The sequence below is a fragment of the Saimiri boliviensis genome, chromosome 2, assembly GCF_048565385.1.
Source record: "Saimiri boliviensis isolate mSaiBol1 chromosome 2, mSaiBol1.pri, whole genome shotgun sequence".
In the NCBI taxonomy this organism is placed as follows: domain Eukaryota; kingdom Metazoa; phylum Chordata; class Mammalia; order Primates; family Cebidae; genus Saimiri; species Saimiri boliviensis.
Genome location: NC_133450.1, coordinates 208899892 through 208918032, shown reverse-complemented (window position 1 = coordinate 208918032; position 18141 = coordinate 208899892). Strand labels below are relative to the sequence as shown.

The 18141-nt window shown below is 44.5% G+C and overlaps 1 protein-coding gene across 2 annotated transcripts in view; it reads right to left on the bottom strand.

Annotated features, from left to right (window-relative positions):
• The window catches only part of PAPPA (pappalysin 1), a 249771-nt gene that overhangs the window by 209216 nt on the left and 22414 nt on the right, over positions 1-18141 (bottom strand). For both annotated transcript variants that reach the window (XM_039475070.2, XM_074395239.1), the window contains exon 2: positions 5877-6939. In XM_039475070.2, the coding sequence (XP_039331004.1) occupies positions 5877-6939 (1063 nt within the window). The remainder of the gene's footprint in view (positions 1-5876; positions 6940-18141) is intronic.

Sequence of the window (18141 nt, the reverse complement as noted above, 5' to 3'; positions counted from 1 at the left end):
CAGAGCTCATGGGAGTCTTATAAATCTATGTGGTTTACAAGGAAATTAGTCATCTGCCTTCTTGCCTTCTCTTGAATGACTGTAACAAAATGCCATTAAACCATAGCATGCAAGCACCTTGAAGACAGAGATTATATCCTGGACCCCTACAGGATTTATCATAGTTCTCTGTGATAAATACTAAGGTGTTTGAATAGAATATGGATGATGGGTAAAAACATAAACATACTAAATATAACCTTTCCAGGTTTTAAGCTGGTGTCTAAAGTATCAAGGCAATATAGAGGGCAGTTGAGATAGTTTGGGAGTAGGAAGTGAGACCCTGGGTCTCCATCTCAGCTCAGCCCCACTCTCACTGTGTGGCTTGTGTCAGTGTCTGCCCCTCCTTGAGGGCTTGGTCTCCCCATCTGCAGCAAGAGAGAACTGGACCCATCTGCAGTTCCATTCAGCTCTGAGAGACCCTCATTCAGATTGAAAAGAAAGAGGAAAATAGGAAGTTTATGCTCCATGAGATCAAATCAGAAATTAAGTAGGAAACCCTACCCAGAGAGGACAGATCATTCAGTGGGCCCTGACTAGAGCAGAAGAAGAGGCTGAGGGAGGCTACAGCTGCCAGCAGAGGGGTCGGGGGTGTCCTTAAGCCTTATCGCAGTCCGTCTGTGAGACTTCCAACAACTTTAACTGGAGTCCAAAAACAACAGAAACAAAAACCTGGCCTCAGAAGATTGCCCTTGTTACATTAAAAATATATTAACAATAAAGAGAAGACAAAGGAAATATTTCCCAAATAATAATAAAGAGAAGACAAAGGAAATGTTTCCTTACGAGACAACAGCATGTAGGGAAAGTGTCTTTTTTTCCACCCCTCCCATTTCACATGAGTAGATATTCATGAACAAAGGTGAGTTCACTCGAGGGTGCCAAAGCTTGCGGTTTGGAAGGGTCCAAACAGGAACTTGGTTGGTTTGCTGCAATATCCTCTCTCAGTGAGATAGCTACAGTCTAGTGTCAAATGCCCGCGTTTTCCTGACACTGGAGCTTTCTATTAATATCCAGGTTTTCCATTTCATTTGTAAAAGGGTGTGTGAAATGCGTTCTACCTGTGTATAGACATCTCTAATGGCTGCAGATGAAGTTCTGCCTGAAGAGAATGGTCACGGTTCGCCTGGAATGTCTTTTTTCTAACTGGCCGGTCTCAGAGAAAGACATTTACTGCTCACACAGACCGCTCATCCCTGCTGGTACTGTGGACCCTTCCTTTGTACCAGTGATTGCAGTGGGGTGTTTACTTCTCTGTCCTACCCACCAGGTGGTAAGCACCAGGAGGGCAGTGACTGGGCTGGCACAGAGAGAGCATTCAACAAACATTTATTGAGAGAAGAAAAGGACAGAAGGCAGGGAAAGTGGGAAGAATGCAGGGAGGAAGGAAAAGAGGATTAAGTCTGATGTTAAAGTTTTCCATGAGATGAACTAAACTTTTCTCTGCTCATGGTCTGGATCGCAGTCATAACAGTTGACCCCTTCCAATCCATGATCTCTTCTATCCACCACTCTTCACTCTCTCCACTGCCTGGCTTATGCCCTGCCCTCTGCGTAGGCTGGCTGTCTCTCTGCTCTGGACTTTCTTTGCTTGCTCGTCCAGAACCACTCCCCACCCTGCTCTGCGTCCTTGGGAGACTGGCTTCTATTGCATCAACAGGTTCCTTTGTTTTGTGACTTCCACTTGGATTCACCAAATGGGGAACACTGACAGCAGACTGGCAGGCAGAGAGAATGACAGCGTGGAATTTACTCTCCTGGTTGCCTTCTTCTTATCAGGTGGCTGTAAGTTGGCTGCTTCCCTTGCTGAGAGCCACAGCTGATCCCAGGAATTCCTCTCCACACAGCCCTTCTCCCTGGGCCCCACAACCACTTTTTCCTCTTGCCCCTACAGGCCAAGGGGGGAAATGGCTCTCCATGTTGCCAGCCCCGTGGCATAGCGCGAGGCCTTGCTGGTTGTCCTCAGTCCAGTCTACAATATTGTAAATAGCTTCTTCTTGCAAATAGCCCCTCCTTCAACTCTCCTTAATTATTCTGTTTGAATGTGCCATCTGTTTCCTGCGAGGACCCTGACTGATGCAGTCTGCATCTTTACCTCTCAACGGGCCGCCTATTCTCAAAGGCCTACTCAAATCATGCTTCCTCCAGCTGCTTTGCCTTGTTTCCCTAGTCAAATAAATCTCCGCTTTTTAGGTCTCCAGTCCTACTGTGTGTCTGTAAATTTAAAAATCAGAGTTTCTTATGTTTCTATATGACTTTCCCACTGAAGTGGAAGCCCCTCAATGGTAAGGAACATGTCCAACTCACTGCAACACCCCCAGTGAAAAGCAGAAAGGCTGGTAGGATAGACATGCCCAGTAAATGCCTGATAAAGAGAAGAGAAACAGTCAGTATTGGGCTTTCTGTCACGATATGGAATAAGGTATTTTTGCGCAGTGCTCAACACCAAGACCACAAGGCCACCTTCTCCACTAGCACTGTAATCCCAGCTATGGCCTCATTACGCAAGATTATCAGTACTGACTTGCATGCCTCTGGTGACTGGAAGCTCACTCACCCATCTAACTGGAGATGATATCATCTATTACTCAGCTCAAAGCTGCCTCCTGCAATTGCAACACTCGAGTCCCAGCCATGGCTTAGAAACCATATAGAAAAATTCTGCGACTTTCCCATATAGAAAAATTCTGCGACTTTCCCACCAGTTAGGCCTCCAGAGCTTGAAATGTATGTGTCATGACCATATAACCATGACCCTCCCTCCCTCCTTTCCTCCCTTTTTTGTTTAAATTCACAAAGCAAAAATTTATCTGCAACCTTCCACAGGTTTCTGTCTGCACACAGGACAGCTGATTCGGCCAGAACCCAGAAAGCCCCAGCCTCATCACGAGATGACACATGGTCTGGTGGGCCTCACGCAGGGCACACAGCTTTCCTAGCCAGCAGACAAACAAGCCCTGGTCACAGCGGTCATAGCTGGCACATGGTCACTCACAGACACTCTGGGCACGCATTCCTGTGACTTAGAAAGGAGAAGGCCTTTGGAACCTGACAGTGTTGTCTGATGATTGTGAGGTATCTGGAACCTGGGGCCTCATGGCCCCTCCACACCAGCATGGTGCTCTGCAGAGGCCAGCTACTCTTCATCCTGTCTCAATGGTACATAGTTTTTTCCCCCAAAAGTTTAGTAGAGCCACTCTTCCTGTCACCTGTCTTTTAATTCTGCCTCTTATTGTTCTCTAGATTAAAACATATTCTCAGCCGGGCGCGGTGGCTCAAGCCTGTAATCCCAGCACTCTGGGAGGCCAAGGCGGGTGGATCACGAGGTCAAGAGATCGAGACCATCCTGGTCAACATGGTGAAACCCCGTCTCTACTAAAAATACAAAAAATTAGCTGGGTGTGGTGGTGTGCGCCTGTAGTCCCAGCTACTTGGGAGGCTGAGGCAGGAGAATTGCTTGAACCCAGAAAGCGGAGGTTGCAGTGAGCCAAGATTGTGTTACTGCACTCCAGCCTGGTCCCTGGTGACACACTGAGACTCTGTCTCAAAAAAAAAGAAAAAAAAAATCCTCCTTCCATGTGAGCTTTGGACCTAGTAGTCTTAGGTTTGAATCCAAGCTATCAATTTATTAGTAGAGTGATCTTAGGTAAGTCCCTTCATCTTTTTGAATCTTAAATTTTCACAGCAAAACAGGGTACCCACCTTCCGGGCACTTGGTTGGTGCTGCATAAACATTTGTTGCATGAATGAAAGAATGAATGAATGAGTGAATGAATGAGAAAATAAATGGGTATACAAATGGATGGATGACTTCCAATAATGCCATTCTACCCACATCCACTCTGAGCAGGCACAGAGGTACCTCTTGGGAGTCTAGTTTAGTGGCGCACACTGAGCACAGACTTGTGCTTGTGATTTAGCCTAATGATTTTCTTGACCCATGAACTAGCTAAGTCGCTTCACTCTGAGTTTCCTCTATTTCCCGTCAGTCAAACATGAATGTTAACCTCTGTGCCGACTCCCTTGCCAAGTTCTGGAAAGGCCCAAGTGAGAGCAGAGATGACAATGCACTATGACCTGGAAGAGACCGGTCACACATCAAGGCTTCTCACATGGGCTGCTCATGTCTTGGAGCCAAGGTGAGAGTCCAGGGGCCCTCCTGGAGCCAGGAATCTGAGCTGAGGTGCTTTCTGACTTTCTGCCAGGCAGGGCATTCTCCTGCCAGCATCCTCATTCCTTTGCACATAGGTATTTTGTTCACACACGGGAGGCCCTTGCTCTTTTGAGAGAGACATAAAGAGAAGAGTCAGCAGAAAACCTGCAGAGGTGAGCAAATGTGCTCGAGCCATCAGCAAGTCCAGGGTCCTGTGTGTTGGACGGAATAGAAAAGTTCAGTGTGAATCTGGGGAAAACAAGAAAGTGGATATTGATGGTCTCTGGCTTGAATCTGGTTCCTCCAAGTCCCACATTTAATACAGGTCACCACTGAGTTCACCTTTGGTTTCTAGTTTGGGATTATTGGTTACGGTAGATAGCAATGGTAGAGGCTAAGTGAAGCATTAGAGTGAAGGTCCCCTTTTCTGTCCTGTCTTTAACAGTAGATGTGAGAAGTTTTCTCTGCCTGGAGTGGCCTCCTTTCTTCCTCTACCCAATCTCTGATGTCAAAATTACACCTATTCTTTTTTCAAGTAAATTTTATTGTATATCTTTAAGGTAGACATGATGCTGTGGAATACATATAGATAGCAAACAGTCTACTGTAGTAAAACAAATGAACATATCCATCATCTTAAGTCACCCATTTTCTTTTGTTATTTTGTGCCAAAAGTAGTTAAAATCAAGTTAGTTAGCATGAATCCCAAGTACAGTTCAACTTTATTTCCTATAGTCCTCATGCTATACATTAGCCCTCTAGACTTGTTCTATTATACCGATTAATTTGTTTTACTTGCAAGTTAGAGCTATTCCTGAAGACCTTGCTCAAATGTCACCTCTCTCAAGAGGGCTTCCCTGATATAGTCAAGCTGCAAGTCAACTTTTTCTCTTTAATCACCTGAGGCACTCCCTAAACACAGCACACTACCTTTCATTAGACAAGTAATGACAAACATACTATTGAGAATTAATGATGTGCTATAAGAGAGTGTCTCCTCTCTATCAATCCTCAGAGCAACTTGACATAATAGGTGCCATTATTTCCCCCATTTTACAAATGAAGAAATAGCTTCTAAGAAGTTGCAAAATGAGGAAGTCACAGAGAACTGAGACCATGGGGCCAGGTTGTGTATCCCTATGTGGCCCGAGATCTTTGGGCCCGTACACCAGAACTTTCTGTGATGATTAAAGGGTTTCATATGGTTTTGTCAGGATGGTAGCCACTAGCCCCATATGGCTAGAGTACTTGAAATGTGGCTAATGCAACTCAGGAAATGGATTTTGAGTTTTATTTAACTTGGACTGATTGAAATTTAAGTAGGCACATGTTGCTAGGAACTACCATATTGGACTGTGTGACTGTCACCCACTCTATGTCATACAATACAACAGCTATCTGTACTCAGCTCTTATCAGCCAATTTAAACTCTGAGCTCTTTGAGAAGCCAAAACTCTCAGGCTTCCTTCATAGCTCCTGGTAGACACTCAATGAAGATTTTTGTAAGAAACTGTGTTTGCCTATGGTCTCCACGATGACCTGAGTAAAAGACTTGCCTCAGTCATGAAGCTGCTGGGTGAACCAGAAAATCTGTGTATCACCCATGGGCCTCAGAGGCCTTATCTTTAACATGGAGGACAGCAAGTTCTTTCAACTGGGCATCTTTAGCCCAGTAAGGCCTTACCTGTGTGGAGAGTCGGGGTCAAAGCAAGTCTGAGTGACATCGGTGATTTCGGGGTCACAGCACTCTCCGCCATCAAAGTTGAACCGTTCATAGTTGCAGTCCATGTCACACACCCCGTTCTGCTGCTTCTTCAGGAAAGCGGGGTGGCGCAGGCGGCGGCAATCCCCGCCATCGTGGCCGGTCAGCGTGTGGTTGCACTCGGGGTCACAGTTCTCATCCCCGATCTTGCTGACGTCACAGTTAGCCAGGATGAGGCGGTGGCGCAGGGAGGAGTTGCTCACCTCCAGCACCTCCAGCTCCCAGGAGATGTTGTAGTGCCTGAAGGTCTCGAGCAGCTGCTGGTGCTGGAAGTCCACCTGCTCACGGGTCACCATCGGGTTCTCATGATTGTCATCGTAGAGGTTGACCACGCGGTAGCGCACCACCTTGGGCTGGCGGAAACTCGGGAGCTGATTGTAGCTGGTGATGACCTCTGTGTTGTCACACAACGTCTGTCCACACAGAGGAGGCTCCAAACTCGTGTCCAGCAGAAAGCCGTGGGCATTGCTGAATTCCACTTTGGGGCGGCTGCTCTCCTTCATGGGGGACCAGGAATGCTTCAGATTGTCCCAGTTCTCTTGGAGGAGGAGCTGAGGTAGAGCAGTGTGGGTGCCATGGGTTTCCATGTCCGACAGTATCTCCCGCTGAGTCCTGGCCACCTTCCACAGACTGAAGTGCTCGATGTAGCCCCGGTAGTTGTGATTCAGGGCATTGCCCCCCACCATAAGCACTTTGCACTTCTGAGTCAGTGGGCTGAATATGCCACCCACTTGCTCCCCAGAGGTGGCCACCTGGGCACCGTTCACATAGAGCTTCATGAACTGCCCGTCGTAGGTGGCAGCTAGGTATACCCACTGGCCTGGGAGGTAGCTGCGGTGGGCATTGATGGTGGTCACTTGCCGGGCCCGGTCTGTCTTCAAGGAGAAAAAGTAGCGTGGGTCTGTGTTGTCTTGGTCACTGACGGTGTGAATGCCCACGACCCATCCTCGGTCACGTGAGGTATAAGAACATTTGTCATACAGCCCTATGTGGCCCCAAAAAAGAAAGATGAATAAATAAAGGATGGAAAAGGAGCAGGGGGGGGCGGGAGGTTAAGTTATTTTTCTCTGATAACATTTGTATCAGATTATCCTAGACTCATCGTTTTCCAATTGCTCTGTGGGATCCTAGCAGTTACTAACGGTGCCTCTGGGACCACCTCAAGGGCAAGGCAAGGGCTGGGGGATCTGAGAGGATGAGTAAGTTGGGCCTGGGGCATTCTCATCACAACTTTAACCCGTGAAGTTTAACTTTTATTGGTTTTAGATATGGAGCATACAAGAAAGACATTTGTCTGAAGAAAGGGTACTTCACCTAATGAAAATACAACAGCAGCAATAATAATAAAAATCTAAAAATCATCGGTTTTGCAAAGCTGTTAGATGGGGAAGAGAACTTTGTAATTAAGAGGGTATTTTAGGCTGGAAGTGGTGGCTCATGCCTGTAATCCCAGCACTTCGAGAGGACAAGGTGGGTGGATCACCTGAGGTCAGGAGTTCAAGACCAGCCTGGCCAACATGGTGAAATCTTGTCTCTACTAAAAATACCAAAAGTAGCCAGGCATAGTGGCTGGTGCCTGTAATCCCAGCTACTTGGGAGGCTGAGGTTGGAGAACTGCTTGAGCCCAGGAGGTGGAGGTTGTAGTAAGCAGAGATCATGCCACTGCATTCTAGCCTGGGCAACAAGAGTGGAACTCTGTCTCAAAAAAAAAAAAAAAGAAAAGAAGTTATTTTAAGTGTAAGATAATATACAACGTGAAAGGAGAAACAGTAAGAGATGATAATGAACAGAAGATGCTAATTTAGAAGGGAGGGTCCTACCATAGTTACCAAAACTTTGAGTGTTCATCTGTCATTAGCAGTCATTAAATGATCAGTGGCATTAAATTGTCAGGCAAGTTGGGGTATAAAAATGAGGGACAGGACTGAAAAGTTGGAACTTTATTCTCTAACGGGAATCTTGCCATTTATCCCCAAAGAAAGAAAATATACTTCAGAGCTAAACTAGAAAGGTTTTCAAAGATCATCATCTCCAAACCTTTCATTTGACAGGTAAGAGAGCTGAGACCCAGAGAATGGAAGGTATTTGTCAAGTCACAGAGTCATTGACAGTTCTCCTGTGTCCTGATTCAGCTAGCTTTTTACAGAGGCCTATATATAGAAGCAACATATATATATATATATATATGGAGTGCCTTCTGAACATAAAAACATGTTGGGTTTGCCTACATAATAGTTAATAATAATGAACAAAATCTCCCCAGCCTCTATGGCAGGCCAGGCGTTGTGCTAAGGTCTGTATATGCATTAACTTAATCCATGTAATATCCCTAAGGTAGTGACATTAAATTTCTCATTTAACTGATGAGAATATGGAAGTTAAAGGACATGGAGAGATAGGTTCAAGGTCAATTGCTTGGTAAGTAGATCTCAGATGCATTAGACCCTTGGATTCACTGTCCTGGACACTAATTCTATAGCAACTCCCCCTGCCTCACCAAAGTCATCAGGCATCTGGACCACGCCACCTACCTAGGGCATGTCACAAATTTGAGTTCGATAGCCGAGGAAGTGCCAAGGCAAGCATCTCTATAGTTACTCTGGGAACCCCAGGAAGTAGGTGAGTGGATTCTCTCTGGATCTAATTCCCTTTATGCTCACCAACTCCCATTTCCTAGCCCTTCTGGAATATACCCAGTGTCCTTGGCACAGACAAAGCTGTTGGATGGGGAAGAGGACTTTCTAATTAAGAGTGTATTTTAAATGTCAGATGATGTATGAGGCCAGGTGGGAGAAGAAAGAGAGGCAGAGGAGAGTGAATAAAAGATGCTCATTTAGAAGGACAGTGTCTACTCTCAGCTGGAGAATTGTTGCGGTCACCATAACTCTGGGAGTGCACCTGCCATTAGTGCTCATCAAATGAGTATGGAGAGCTTCCAGCAAAATCAATAGAGGAGGCCCACACAGTCTTCACTCCTTTGTGGGCAATGGAAGCTTAGAATTGGTGTAAATCTCTTTGTTAGCAGCTGACATGGCCAGCAGTCTTCGCCCAGCATCTATGCCAACTGACACCTCACCTCCCACTTCCTGCTCGACAGTTTTTCAGGAAATGGCCAGAGTCTCCTTACAAAGTCATCCTGCTCTTACTATCAGGCAATCTTAGTGAAGCACCAAGTGTCTCCACTGGGTCCTGATTCTCTCTCTGGTAAAGGAGGGGATTAAGTGAAGTTTCATGTCACATCCTAGGTCCAAGTCTAATTTACTTTATTCTAGATTTCCCAGCGACTAACACACAAGGTACCTCTTTCTAGAAGTTCTTCCTGACTGCCCTGTGAATAGTGATTATTCTCTTCTTCGAACTCTTTTCCTTTCAGAAAACTCGACAAGTGCTCTTTGGTTTTGGAGTTGCCTGTGTTCTCACCATTATCCCCTCTCTGCTAAACTGTATTCTTCTTGAGAGCAATGGTTGTGTCTGTGTCACCCCAGCAACTTGTCCAGCACCTTGCTACAGCGGGCATGGGAATGGTTCTAAATACAGCAGTAGACGAGAAAAGATAGGCATTTTAAGGACAAACACAATCAAAGGCATTAATTTATGTCTCTGTAACTAAAGTACAGGGAGAATCAGAGGATAAAATGCATTCTTGGTAAAGTAGAAAGATCAGAATCTTTGGACTCAGGGTAATTTACTTTGAATGTTGACAACAGCAATTACTAGTTGTACATCTGGGGCAAAATCACTTCACCTCTAAGTTTTAACTCCTTCATCTGTATCTCTCTTTAAATATGTTATCGTACTTAAAACATAGTGAATACGACATCTTCTGCATACAATGGCTGTCCAAATGAGAGTTCACTGTTAAGATGCTGGAGGGTTCAGAAGTAATGTAGAGGATGAAAAGGAGGGAGGAAATGATGGGAAACAAAATACAAAGGCCAGAAAGACAGAGTACCCTGAAGATATCTTGCCCGACATATCAAGAAGGAAGGCTCAAAAAAGCCCAGGTCCTTCTCAAACCCACTGGCAAACTGTTCTTAGAAATCATAGATCCCATGAGCTTAGATGATATTAGGAGACTACATATTAAAAGCTGCCTCCCCACTGACTCCTTCAGAAGCCTAAGATTCAACTCCAGATTTGAAGTGAGTTGCCCCAGATCTATCTGTTGCTGCCCATTACGGGAACCAGTGAGAGCAGAGCTTCCTGGAGCCACGAAATTCATGCCCTTCACCACCTCTTAGCTCACCTTCTCTCTCTCTCTCTCTCTCTCACAGCTAACCCTATTACTCATGAAAAGAAAATGAAGGGTCTTCTAATGAGAAAATTAAAATCTGAAGGAAGATCCTTTTTCCTTCTCTCTTTCTCTCTCTCTCTCTCTCTCTGCAGGCTTTTATTTTGCCAGGGGTTCCCAGTCCCTGGTTTTCCTGTTGCCTTTGGAAGGCAGCTAGTCTGATTAGCAAGGTAAGATGTTTACACATCTGTAGGGTGCTCTCAGTTCAGAACCTTGATGGGGCTTGGGACCTGGGCTCAGGTCACCTCTGTTTGCAGTTGAGAGAAGGGGGAAGAAGTGACAAAAGGCAGATTCTGCAGAAGAGCTAAGAAATAAAGGGGTGGCTTAGCCATGGGAGGCAGAGAGGAAAGGCAAAGAGAGGGTTTTCAGTGGAACCAAAAGGAAACACATTAAGGGAAATGTGAACCTTGAAGCAGTGGCTTCAGAAATTCAGAGGGAAATATTCACTTGGAGTGTAAGTAGCAAAAGAAAATCACTGAGCTTCAATAAGGCTGGGGGAGTATGGTGGCGATGGGGTTTCATTTCTATATGAAAATAACTTAATCAACAGTAGTCTTATTTTAGGGTCTGAAAGGGAAGCATCCCTGTACCTGTACCACCAGCTCAGAACAAGAAATTTGGCACCAGAGATTCAGGCTTGACTTTCCAGGTAACCTTGCCTGGGACAAGTCATACCACCTCCTTCATGTTGCTGAACCTCATTTCCCTTCTCTGTAAAAGGAGGGGTCTGCCTAAAAATGATCCCTTGCTAGAATTTAAGAGCTCTTTTGTTCACTGTTAGAATGGTTCCTTGTAAGTAAAAGGTGCTCAAAAATATGTGATGATTTGAATTAGATGCCTTATGTCATTCCCAATTCTTTCATGCTTAGACTCTGTCTCCTCTGAGGATCTCTGTACAGGACACAGAATGCTGTTCTCTGGAGCAAACAGAAGAATCCCCCACATCTCCACACTGCCCTTCCCCACAGTTCTGCGTAAAGATAGAGGCATAGTACAAAAAAAACATTGGTGCAAGTGTATCTGAAGTCAGCACCATCTGTGTGGGTCTAGAGGATGATCCCAAGGGACACAGTCCCATGTGGCAAGATGGAAGGCCACATGCAATTCTGCACATGATCTACCTATAATTAGCATAAGTCTGTCTCAATGCTATAAGCACATAGAACTAGACAATGAAAGCATGCAAGAGCCCCTTTATAGAAGTGTGTCTGGGCACACTGCACAGAGGGAGAGGTTGGGGGCCAGCAGGAAAGGAGCCTGCCCTGGTCCTCCCATTAAGGCACCATCCCTGGAATCGTGGCCAGCTGACCCTTCTAATGCACCCCATCTTCCTGCAGCTAGGCTTGATATGAGAAGGGTTCCATGGCCCCCCTAGAAGCTTGATGTCTGTTTCTTTTCATTGCCTCTTTTTCTTCTCATCTATCCATTCAATCTCATCCAGAAAGAAGAAAATCCATGAGGGAGAAAAGCTCAAAGGCATGGAGGGAGTCTCTCAGAACCTTGGCTATGGCTGTGCAGAATCCTCTGGGCATTAGGGGTGTTCTCTAAGTATCACTGCCTTAGATACTACCCCAAGGTAAATTTGTCTGATGACCCCATGCCACCCAGGCATCAACAAATATTCCTCTTTAGGACAGGCAGGAGTATTCATCATATTCCTCCCTGTCCTAAAACTACCTCATCACCGAGTAATTATTCAATATCTGTGTTTCCCACCTATGTGGCTGTGTGCTTCATTTATAAATGCCCAACATCCAACCTGAAGCCTGGTATGTTGTAGGTGCTCTGTAGAGTTTGTTTTTGAAAGTTAAAAATAAAGAAAGAGAGGCCAGGCATGGTGGCTCATGTTTATAATCCCAGCACTTTGGGAGGCCGAGGTGGGTAGATCACAAGGTCAGGATTTTGAGACCAGCCTGGCCAAGATAGTGAAACCCTGACTCTACTAAAAATATAAAAGTTAGCCAGGAGTAGTGGCAGGCGCCTGTAATCCTAGCTACTCAGGTGGCTGAGGCAGGAGAATCACTTGAATTCAGGGGGCAGAGGTTGCAGTGAGATGAGATCACAACACTGTACTCCAGCCCGGGCAACAGAGTGAGACTCCATCTCAAAAAAAAAAAAAAGAAAAGAAAAGAAAAGATAAAAAGAAAGAAAGGGAGCAGGGGGATACTTCCTTATTTCTGCCGCCTCCATAAGAGTATGTCACCCTTTATTGAGAACTTACTATCATTTACTCAACATTAATTACCTTGTTTAATCTTCACAACAAATCTATCAGCATTGTTCACTCTTCAGAGTAAACTGAGGCTCAGGATAGGGAAATGGTTACCCAAAGCAACACAGCTCAGAATCCAGGTCTATAGAATTCCCACACCCAGACTCTTAGTCATGGTCACTACGTTAAGTGCCAAAGGCCAAATATTTTGCTGTAGGCTGTTTAAAGGTATGGATCCTTCTAGAAATATTTCTGTAAGTTCTACAGCACCCACACAAGCAAGGTGAATAGAATTGAAAAGCTGGTGTCTTTATCATTCTTCTGTCTGGGCCTAAAAAATTAACTAAGAACCGATGGTTCTTTATTACCAAAGAGTAATCTATTCCACTGGGCTCATCCTACTTTGCTAGAACCCAAAGTTTGCCCTGGCCTGGTTGTCCAGGTGCCTTCTTGAGCTTGTCCTTCAGCATCTGGACTTCCGTTACCAGCCTACTTGCCCGATGGTTTCTGACCCAGGTTTCCTCTAACTTCCAATGTCTACGCTAAATTTTCTTTCCAAGCTTGCTGCCACACTCTTGGCTGCCTCCCATTTTCCTTTTCATTGTGATGGACTAAATTGTGTTCCACCAAATTTCACAGGTTAAAGATGTAATCCCCAGGACCTTGGAATTTAACTGTATTTGGAGATAGAATCTTTAAAAAGATAATTAAATCAAAGTGAGATGATAAGAGAGATCCTAATCCAATTTGACTGGTGTCCTTATAAGAAGAGGAAATTAGGACACAAGTCGTACAGAGAAAAGACCATGTGAAGATACAAGGAAAAGACGGCCATCTATAAACCAGAGAGAGAAAGAGAGAGAGAAGTCTCAGAAGAAACAAACCCACCTGACACTTCGATCTTGGACTTTTGATCTCCAGAATTTTGAGAAAGCAAATTTCTGTTGTTTAATCCAGCCAGGCTGGAGTCCTTTGTTATGACTGCCCTAACAAACCATCACTCAACAAGTTTTCTAAGCTCTCCCACTGAAATTTTTCTAAAATCTCTTGTATCTCCTAATGCCTATTCCCAGTTCAGAATATGTCTCTTGTTACAATGCAGTATCTCAATTTACTCAATTGCTGTTTTGAGTAGAGCGAGGTGTATTAGAAAGATAGCAAAATTGGTGGTGTGGTCACCACAAACAGGAAACATTCCTCACTGGGAAGGGGAGCTTCCGCGTTTTGGAATCACCTACTGTGTGTTGGGCATGTGGGCAGCAACTTCCCAGTCAAGGTGTCTCCTAGAATCCTCACAGCAACCTGCTACAATAGGTGCTATTTACAGATCAGAAAACTAGTGAGTCAGAGAAGTGAGGTCCCCTGCCTAAGGTCCCACAGCACTGAAAGGTAGGAAGGACTGAAATTCGAGTCTCCTGATTTCAAATTAGAAAGCTTCTCCACAGCTGAGGGGGACTCCAGCTATGCTTTCTTCCTGTTGTCTTGCCTAGAATGTTTTCCTGTGAAGCTTTAAGTCAGCATAAAATTATCTCTGATAACATCTGACTTTCTGTCATCACTGCCTAGGGGGGATAATTAGCAAACAATGACAATTTATATGCAGTTTGTCTTCTCTCATTGGGAGAGTAGATATAGAAGGAGAAAAAAACTCTAACAGGACATTTCTGCTGTGAAAAAGTCATGTTTTAAAATAAATAATGATAATAATAACAAACACTTTCTGAAAGCCTCTATGTAGTAATCTGTTGACTGAGCACAGACTAAGTGGGATTTATTAGTATTCCTTTGACAGATAAGGAAACTGAGATGTAGAGAGGTTAATTGATTTTCCCTCCAAGGATCCCAGTAAGGGATTGGGAAAATCACCTTTCTAACTCTAACCTCTCTCACTCTAAAGCTCCACCCCAAGGATGCTTTCCTTCAATGGGAATGGCTCTCAATTCACCATGAAGGCTCTCATGTCTAAGTCTGCCATGCTGTGCTGTAGTCCCTGGGTGAATAACTCCCCATTCGGGACTTCCTCACTTCCTTAGAATATCCTTTCTCCCTTTCCTTAGAATACGGGAGTGTTAGACAGACCACATGGTCACAGAAGTCCCTTCCATCTACATTCTGTGACTCCAAGATCCCAGTGACTCCAGGTATCCCAGCCTGGGTTCCTCCTATGGGAGATGTTAAGGTCATTGCGGGGCAGGGTAAAAGGCAGTTTCAGGCCCTTCAATTAAAGAATGCCCACTAGCTGTGGGACATCTGCCAGGAGAATACAAGCGGAGGTGAGAGGATGAGGGGATGAAAGGGGGAATTTAGGTCAACAATCTGGTTTCTTTCATGGCTAAAAAAATTAAAAGCTAAAGGTTGGAACTGGTCCCTTTTTTGTTTTGTTTTGTTTTGCTTTCCCTTCCATGATTTAATCGCTAGTATCAAAGCCACAGAGGAATGCTTGAGAGAGCAATCCTATGGAAAGCATTTATCTGTCCAGAGGAGAGTGATTAAAACAGACAGATTTGGGTTAAGTATACCCATGGTCCCCGCACTTGGTTCAGTCGGGGGGAGACCCACCAAAATGACCTGGAGGACTCAGCACCATCAGGCATTCAGAGGAAGGCTGGGATGTCACTGAGGAGGGTACTTGGGGGCACTGCTCCTCAGCATCCTCATCCCCCCAGGTCCACCCTGGGTCAAAAGATTTGCCTTAGGCTCAGTGGAATGAGGAGGCTTAAAGGGAGACACACAGGACTGGAGAATTATACCAAGTTATACTGGGTTCTGGACATCTCTGTGTCTTGTACAAGAGGAGCAGTAGTATTGAAAGTAACCACATGGAACAATTCTCAAGGTCAGGGTTAGCTCAGATGTTTTTCATGTGTTGCCCATGCAAGTGTAGGAGGACCAGAATTCCCTTTGCAGGACAACACAGAGCCGTAGAATGAGCACCCTTGATGGCACCTGTGTCTGCTCTCCTGCCTGCATTCTTTTTCCTTGCCAGGAACTGCTATCTGAAAACCCCTTGACTACTACATGGGTCTGCTCACCTTTTTTTACTAGCTGTGTGACATCAGACAAGTTAATTCACCTCTCTGAACCTTAGTTTTCCTACATGAACTCTAGGATGAAGAATCTTGTCCTGTATACTTTGCAGATGTCTTTTGAGAGAGAAAAGAGATAAACGTATGCATATTTCCTTGTAAACTATGTAAGGCTATCCAGATGTGAGGTAAGCTTGATAGTACTATACCTGAGGGTTCCTGAAACCCATAGGTTTTAATAATACACAGACTTATGTAATTGCATGGGGGATGGCAATGTTCTCTTGAGGGCTCAAGGTGCACCTGTAATTCCCTCTGGCTCTTGTGTCTCCAGCCTTCCTTCTTTGCTCACGTGAAAGCAGCCTGCATGGACATAGAAAGGTCAGGGGATTACAGGCCAGTAAATCTGAGTTCAAATGCTGGCTCTGCCATTTACTAGCTATGGATGAGAAAATCAGAGCACTTTCCCCAGAATTTGTCTTCGCATCTGTAAAATGGGGATGATACATCTTCCTCTGACAGTTGTAGTGGGGGAACTAATGAGAATATGAACATGACAGCACTTGGCACATGGCCACTGGCAACAAAACAAGTGGTACAACACATGGACAGTGGCATGAGGCTGATCTGCGCATCTCAGCTCTACTCCCTGCTAGCTAGCTGTGTAGCCTTGGGCAAAATCTCTTCACCTCCTTGATAGTTTCCTCATATGTAAACTGATCGTAACAAGTACTTAACAAATAGTGCCATTCAAGGATTTAGTAAGAGAACCCAAGTAATTTGCATACACTTTTTAAAAATGTATATTAATACTAAATATCTTTCCGGCGGGGCGTAGAGGCTCATACCTGTAATCCCTGCACTTTGGGAGGCCGAGGTGGGTGGATCACAAGAGGTCAGGAGTTCAAGACCAGCCTGGTCAACATGATGAAACCCTATCTCTACTAAAAATACAAAAAATTAGCTGGGCATGGTGGCAGGTGCCTGTCATCCCAGCTACTCAGGAGGTTAAGTCAGGAGAAGCACTTGAACCTGGGAGGTGAAGGTTGCAGTGAGCTGAGATCATGCCGCTACACTCTAGCCTGGGCAACAAGAGCGAAACTCCATCTCAAACAAACACGAATAATAAACATCTCTCCTTCTTTTTTCAGAATTAGGATCATTTTCCCCTTTTTGGGCTGGGAAACACACACAGAAAGTTTCCTTTCTGACACTGTTCTCTGAGATGAAGGTGTATGTTTATTGCTCTTTTTTCACATATTCTAGATGAAATCAATGCATATGAAATTGGCGTGCATCAGCGTAAGAAAGGAAGTGGAGGAGGACAAGAAAAAAGGACAAAGAAGAAAGAAGAGGTGGGGATAGGGTCAAAGAAGTACATCATCGTTTTGTTCATCCTTGAAAGTTGTGTAGCACAAACCAGATCCTGGTGGACTGAGCAGGGCTGATGTTGGGGCTGTCTTAGAAGAAAGACCCTTTGGTCATTTTAATGACTTCAGAATCTACAAGCTCCTCCCTCCTCTCACTCATCAAGCCTTGGAGACAATGATACCATTTCCCAGAAAATGGACCAGTGCACCCTGCTGTCATATCCTTCATGGCAGCCCCAAGACTGACCCTTCACCATTCATTGAATTAGGCAGAGTCAGGGCTAGAAGTTCTCTTACTGATTATTTAATCATCCCCTTTTAATAATACACCTAACCTCATTTAATAATAATTTAATAATCACCTAACCTCATACTCGAATCATCTCTACAACATTTTAACAAATGACTGACTGCTCGTACTTCCAGGCCAGCACAATGATTGGCAAGGAGAAGGCCCCCATTAAGTTGACAAAATGCTTATATGTATGCATGCATTTAAGGGGAAATAAAGAAATGCATGTGAGGGTGTTTGCATGAGGGAAAGCATAGTGGACAGTCTGGTGGTGAAGATCACACTTTAGGAGTGAATACAGCTGTTTTAAGTTCTGGCTCTGTGATGACCTTGAGGCAGCTCTGGGTGGAAGGAGGTAATAAGATACTGTTCATAGAACACTTATCAAAGTGCCTGGTGTATAAGAAGCATCCAGGAAATGGGTATCATGATGGATGTATGTGAGGGGAAAAAAAACCAAATGTGCATGGGAAGTATCAGAGAAAAGAGACAGATTTGAAGAAGAAGGAGAGAACTGTGGCTAATAACCTCAGAAGCATATTTTACATGTCCCTGCAAAACCACATGGATACGTCAATTTCATGTCACTAATAAAAATATTGGGGGTTCTTTCTGCTCAGTACTCCAGAAATCAAGACATTAGTAGTCATTAATACTATTGGAGAAGTAAAGGAAGCTTCCCTGATATGGTAACTTTCTCCTAGTTTTTCTATAATCAAACCTTGGCTCATCTTGTCAACTCCATTTTTATCTCTCTTTGCTTGTGTATGTGTTCATGCACATATGTTTAAAGTTTAAAAGAATATATCACATATTGCCTAGCATAATGGTAGTGCTTAGTAGGTGCTTAACAGACTCGAATTGAATGAATGAGCTATATATAGTTATGTGGATATATAGCAGTCTACCCACAAGTTCACAGGCTAACAGGAGAGAGGGACATTTATCTTTCCAAGTTAGGGGATGAGATACATTTTCAAATATCAACTCTGCTAC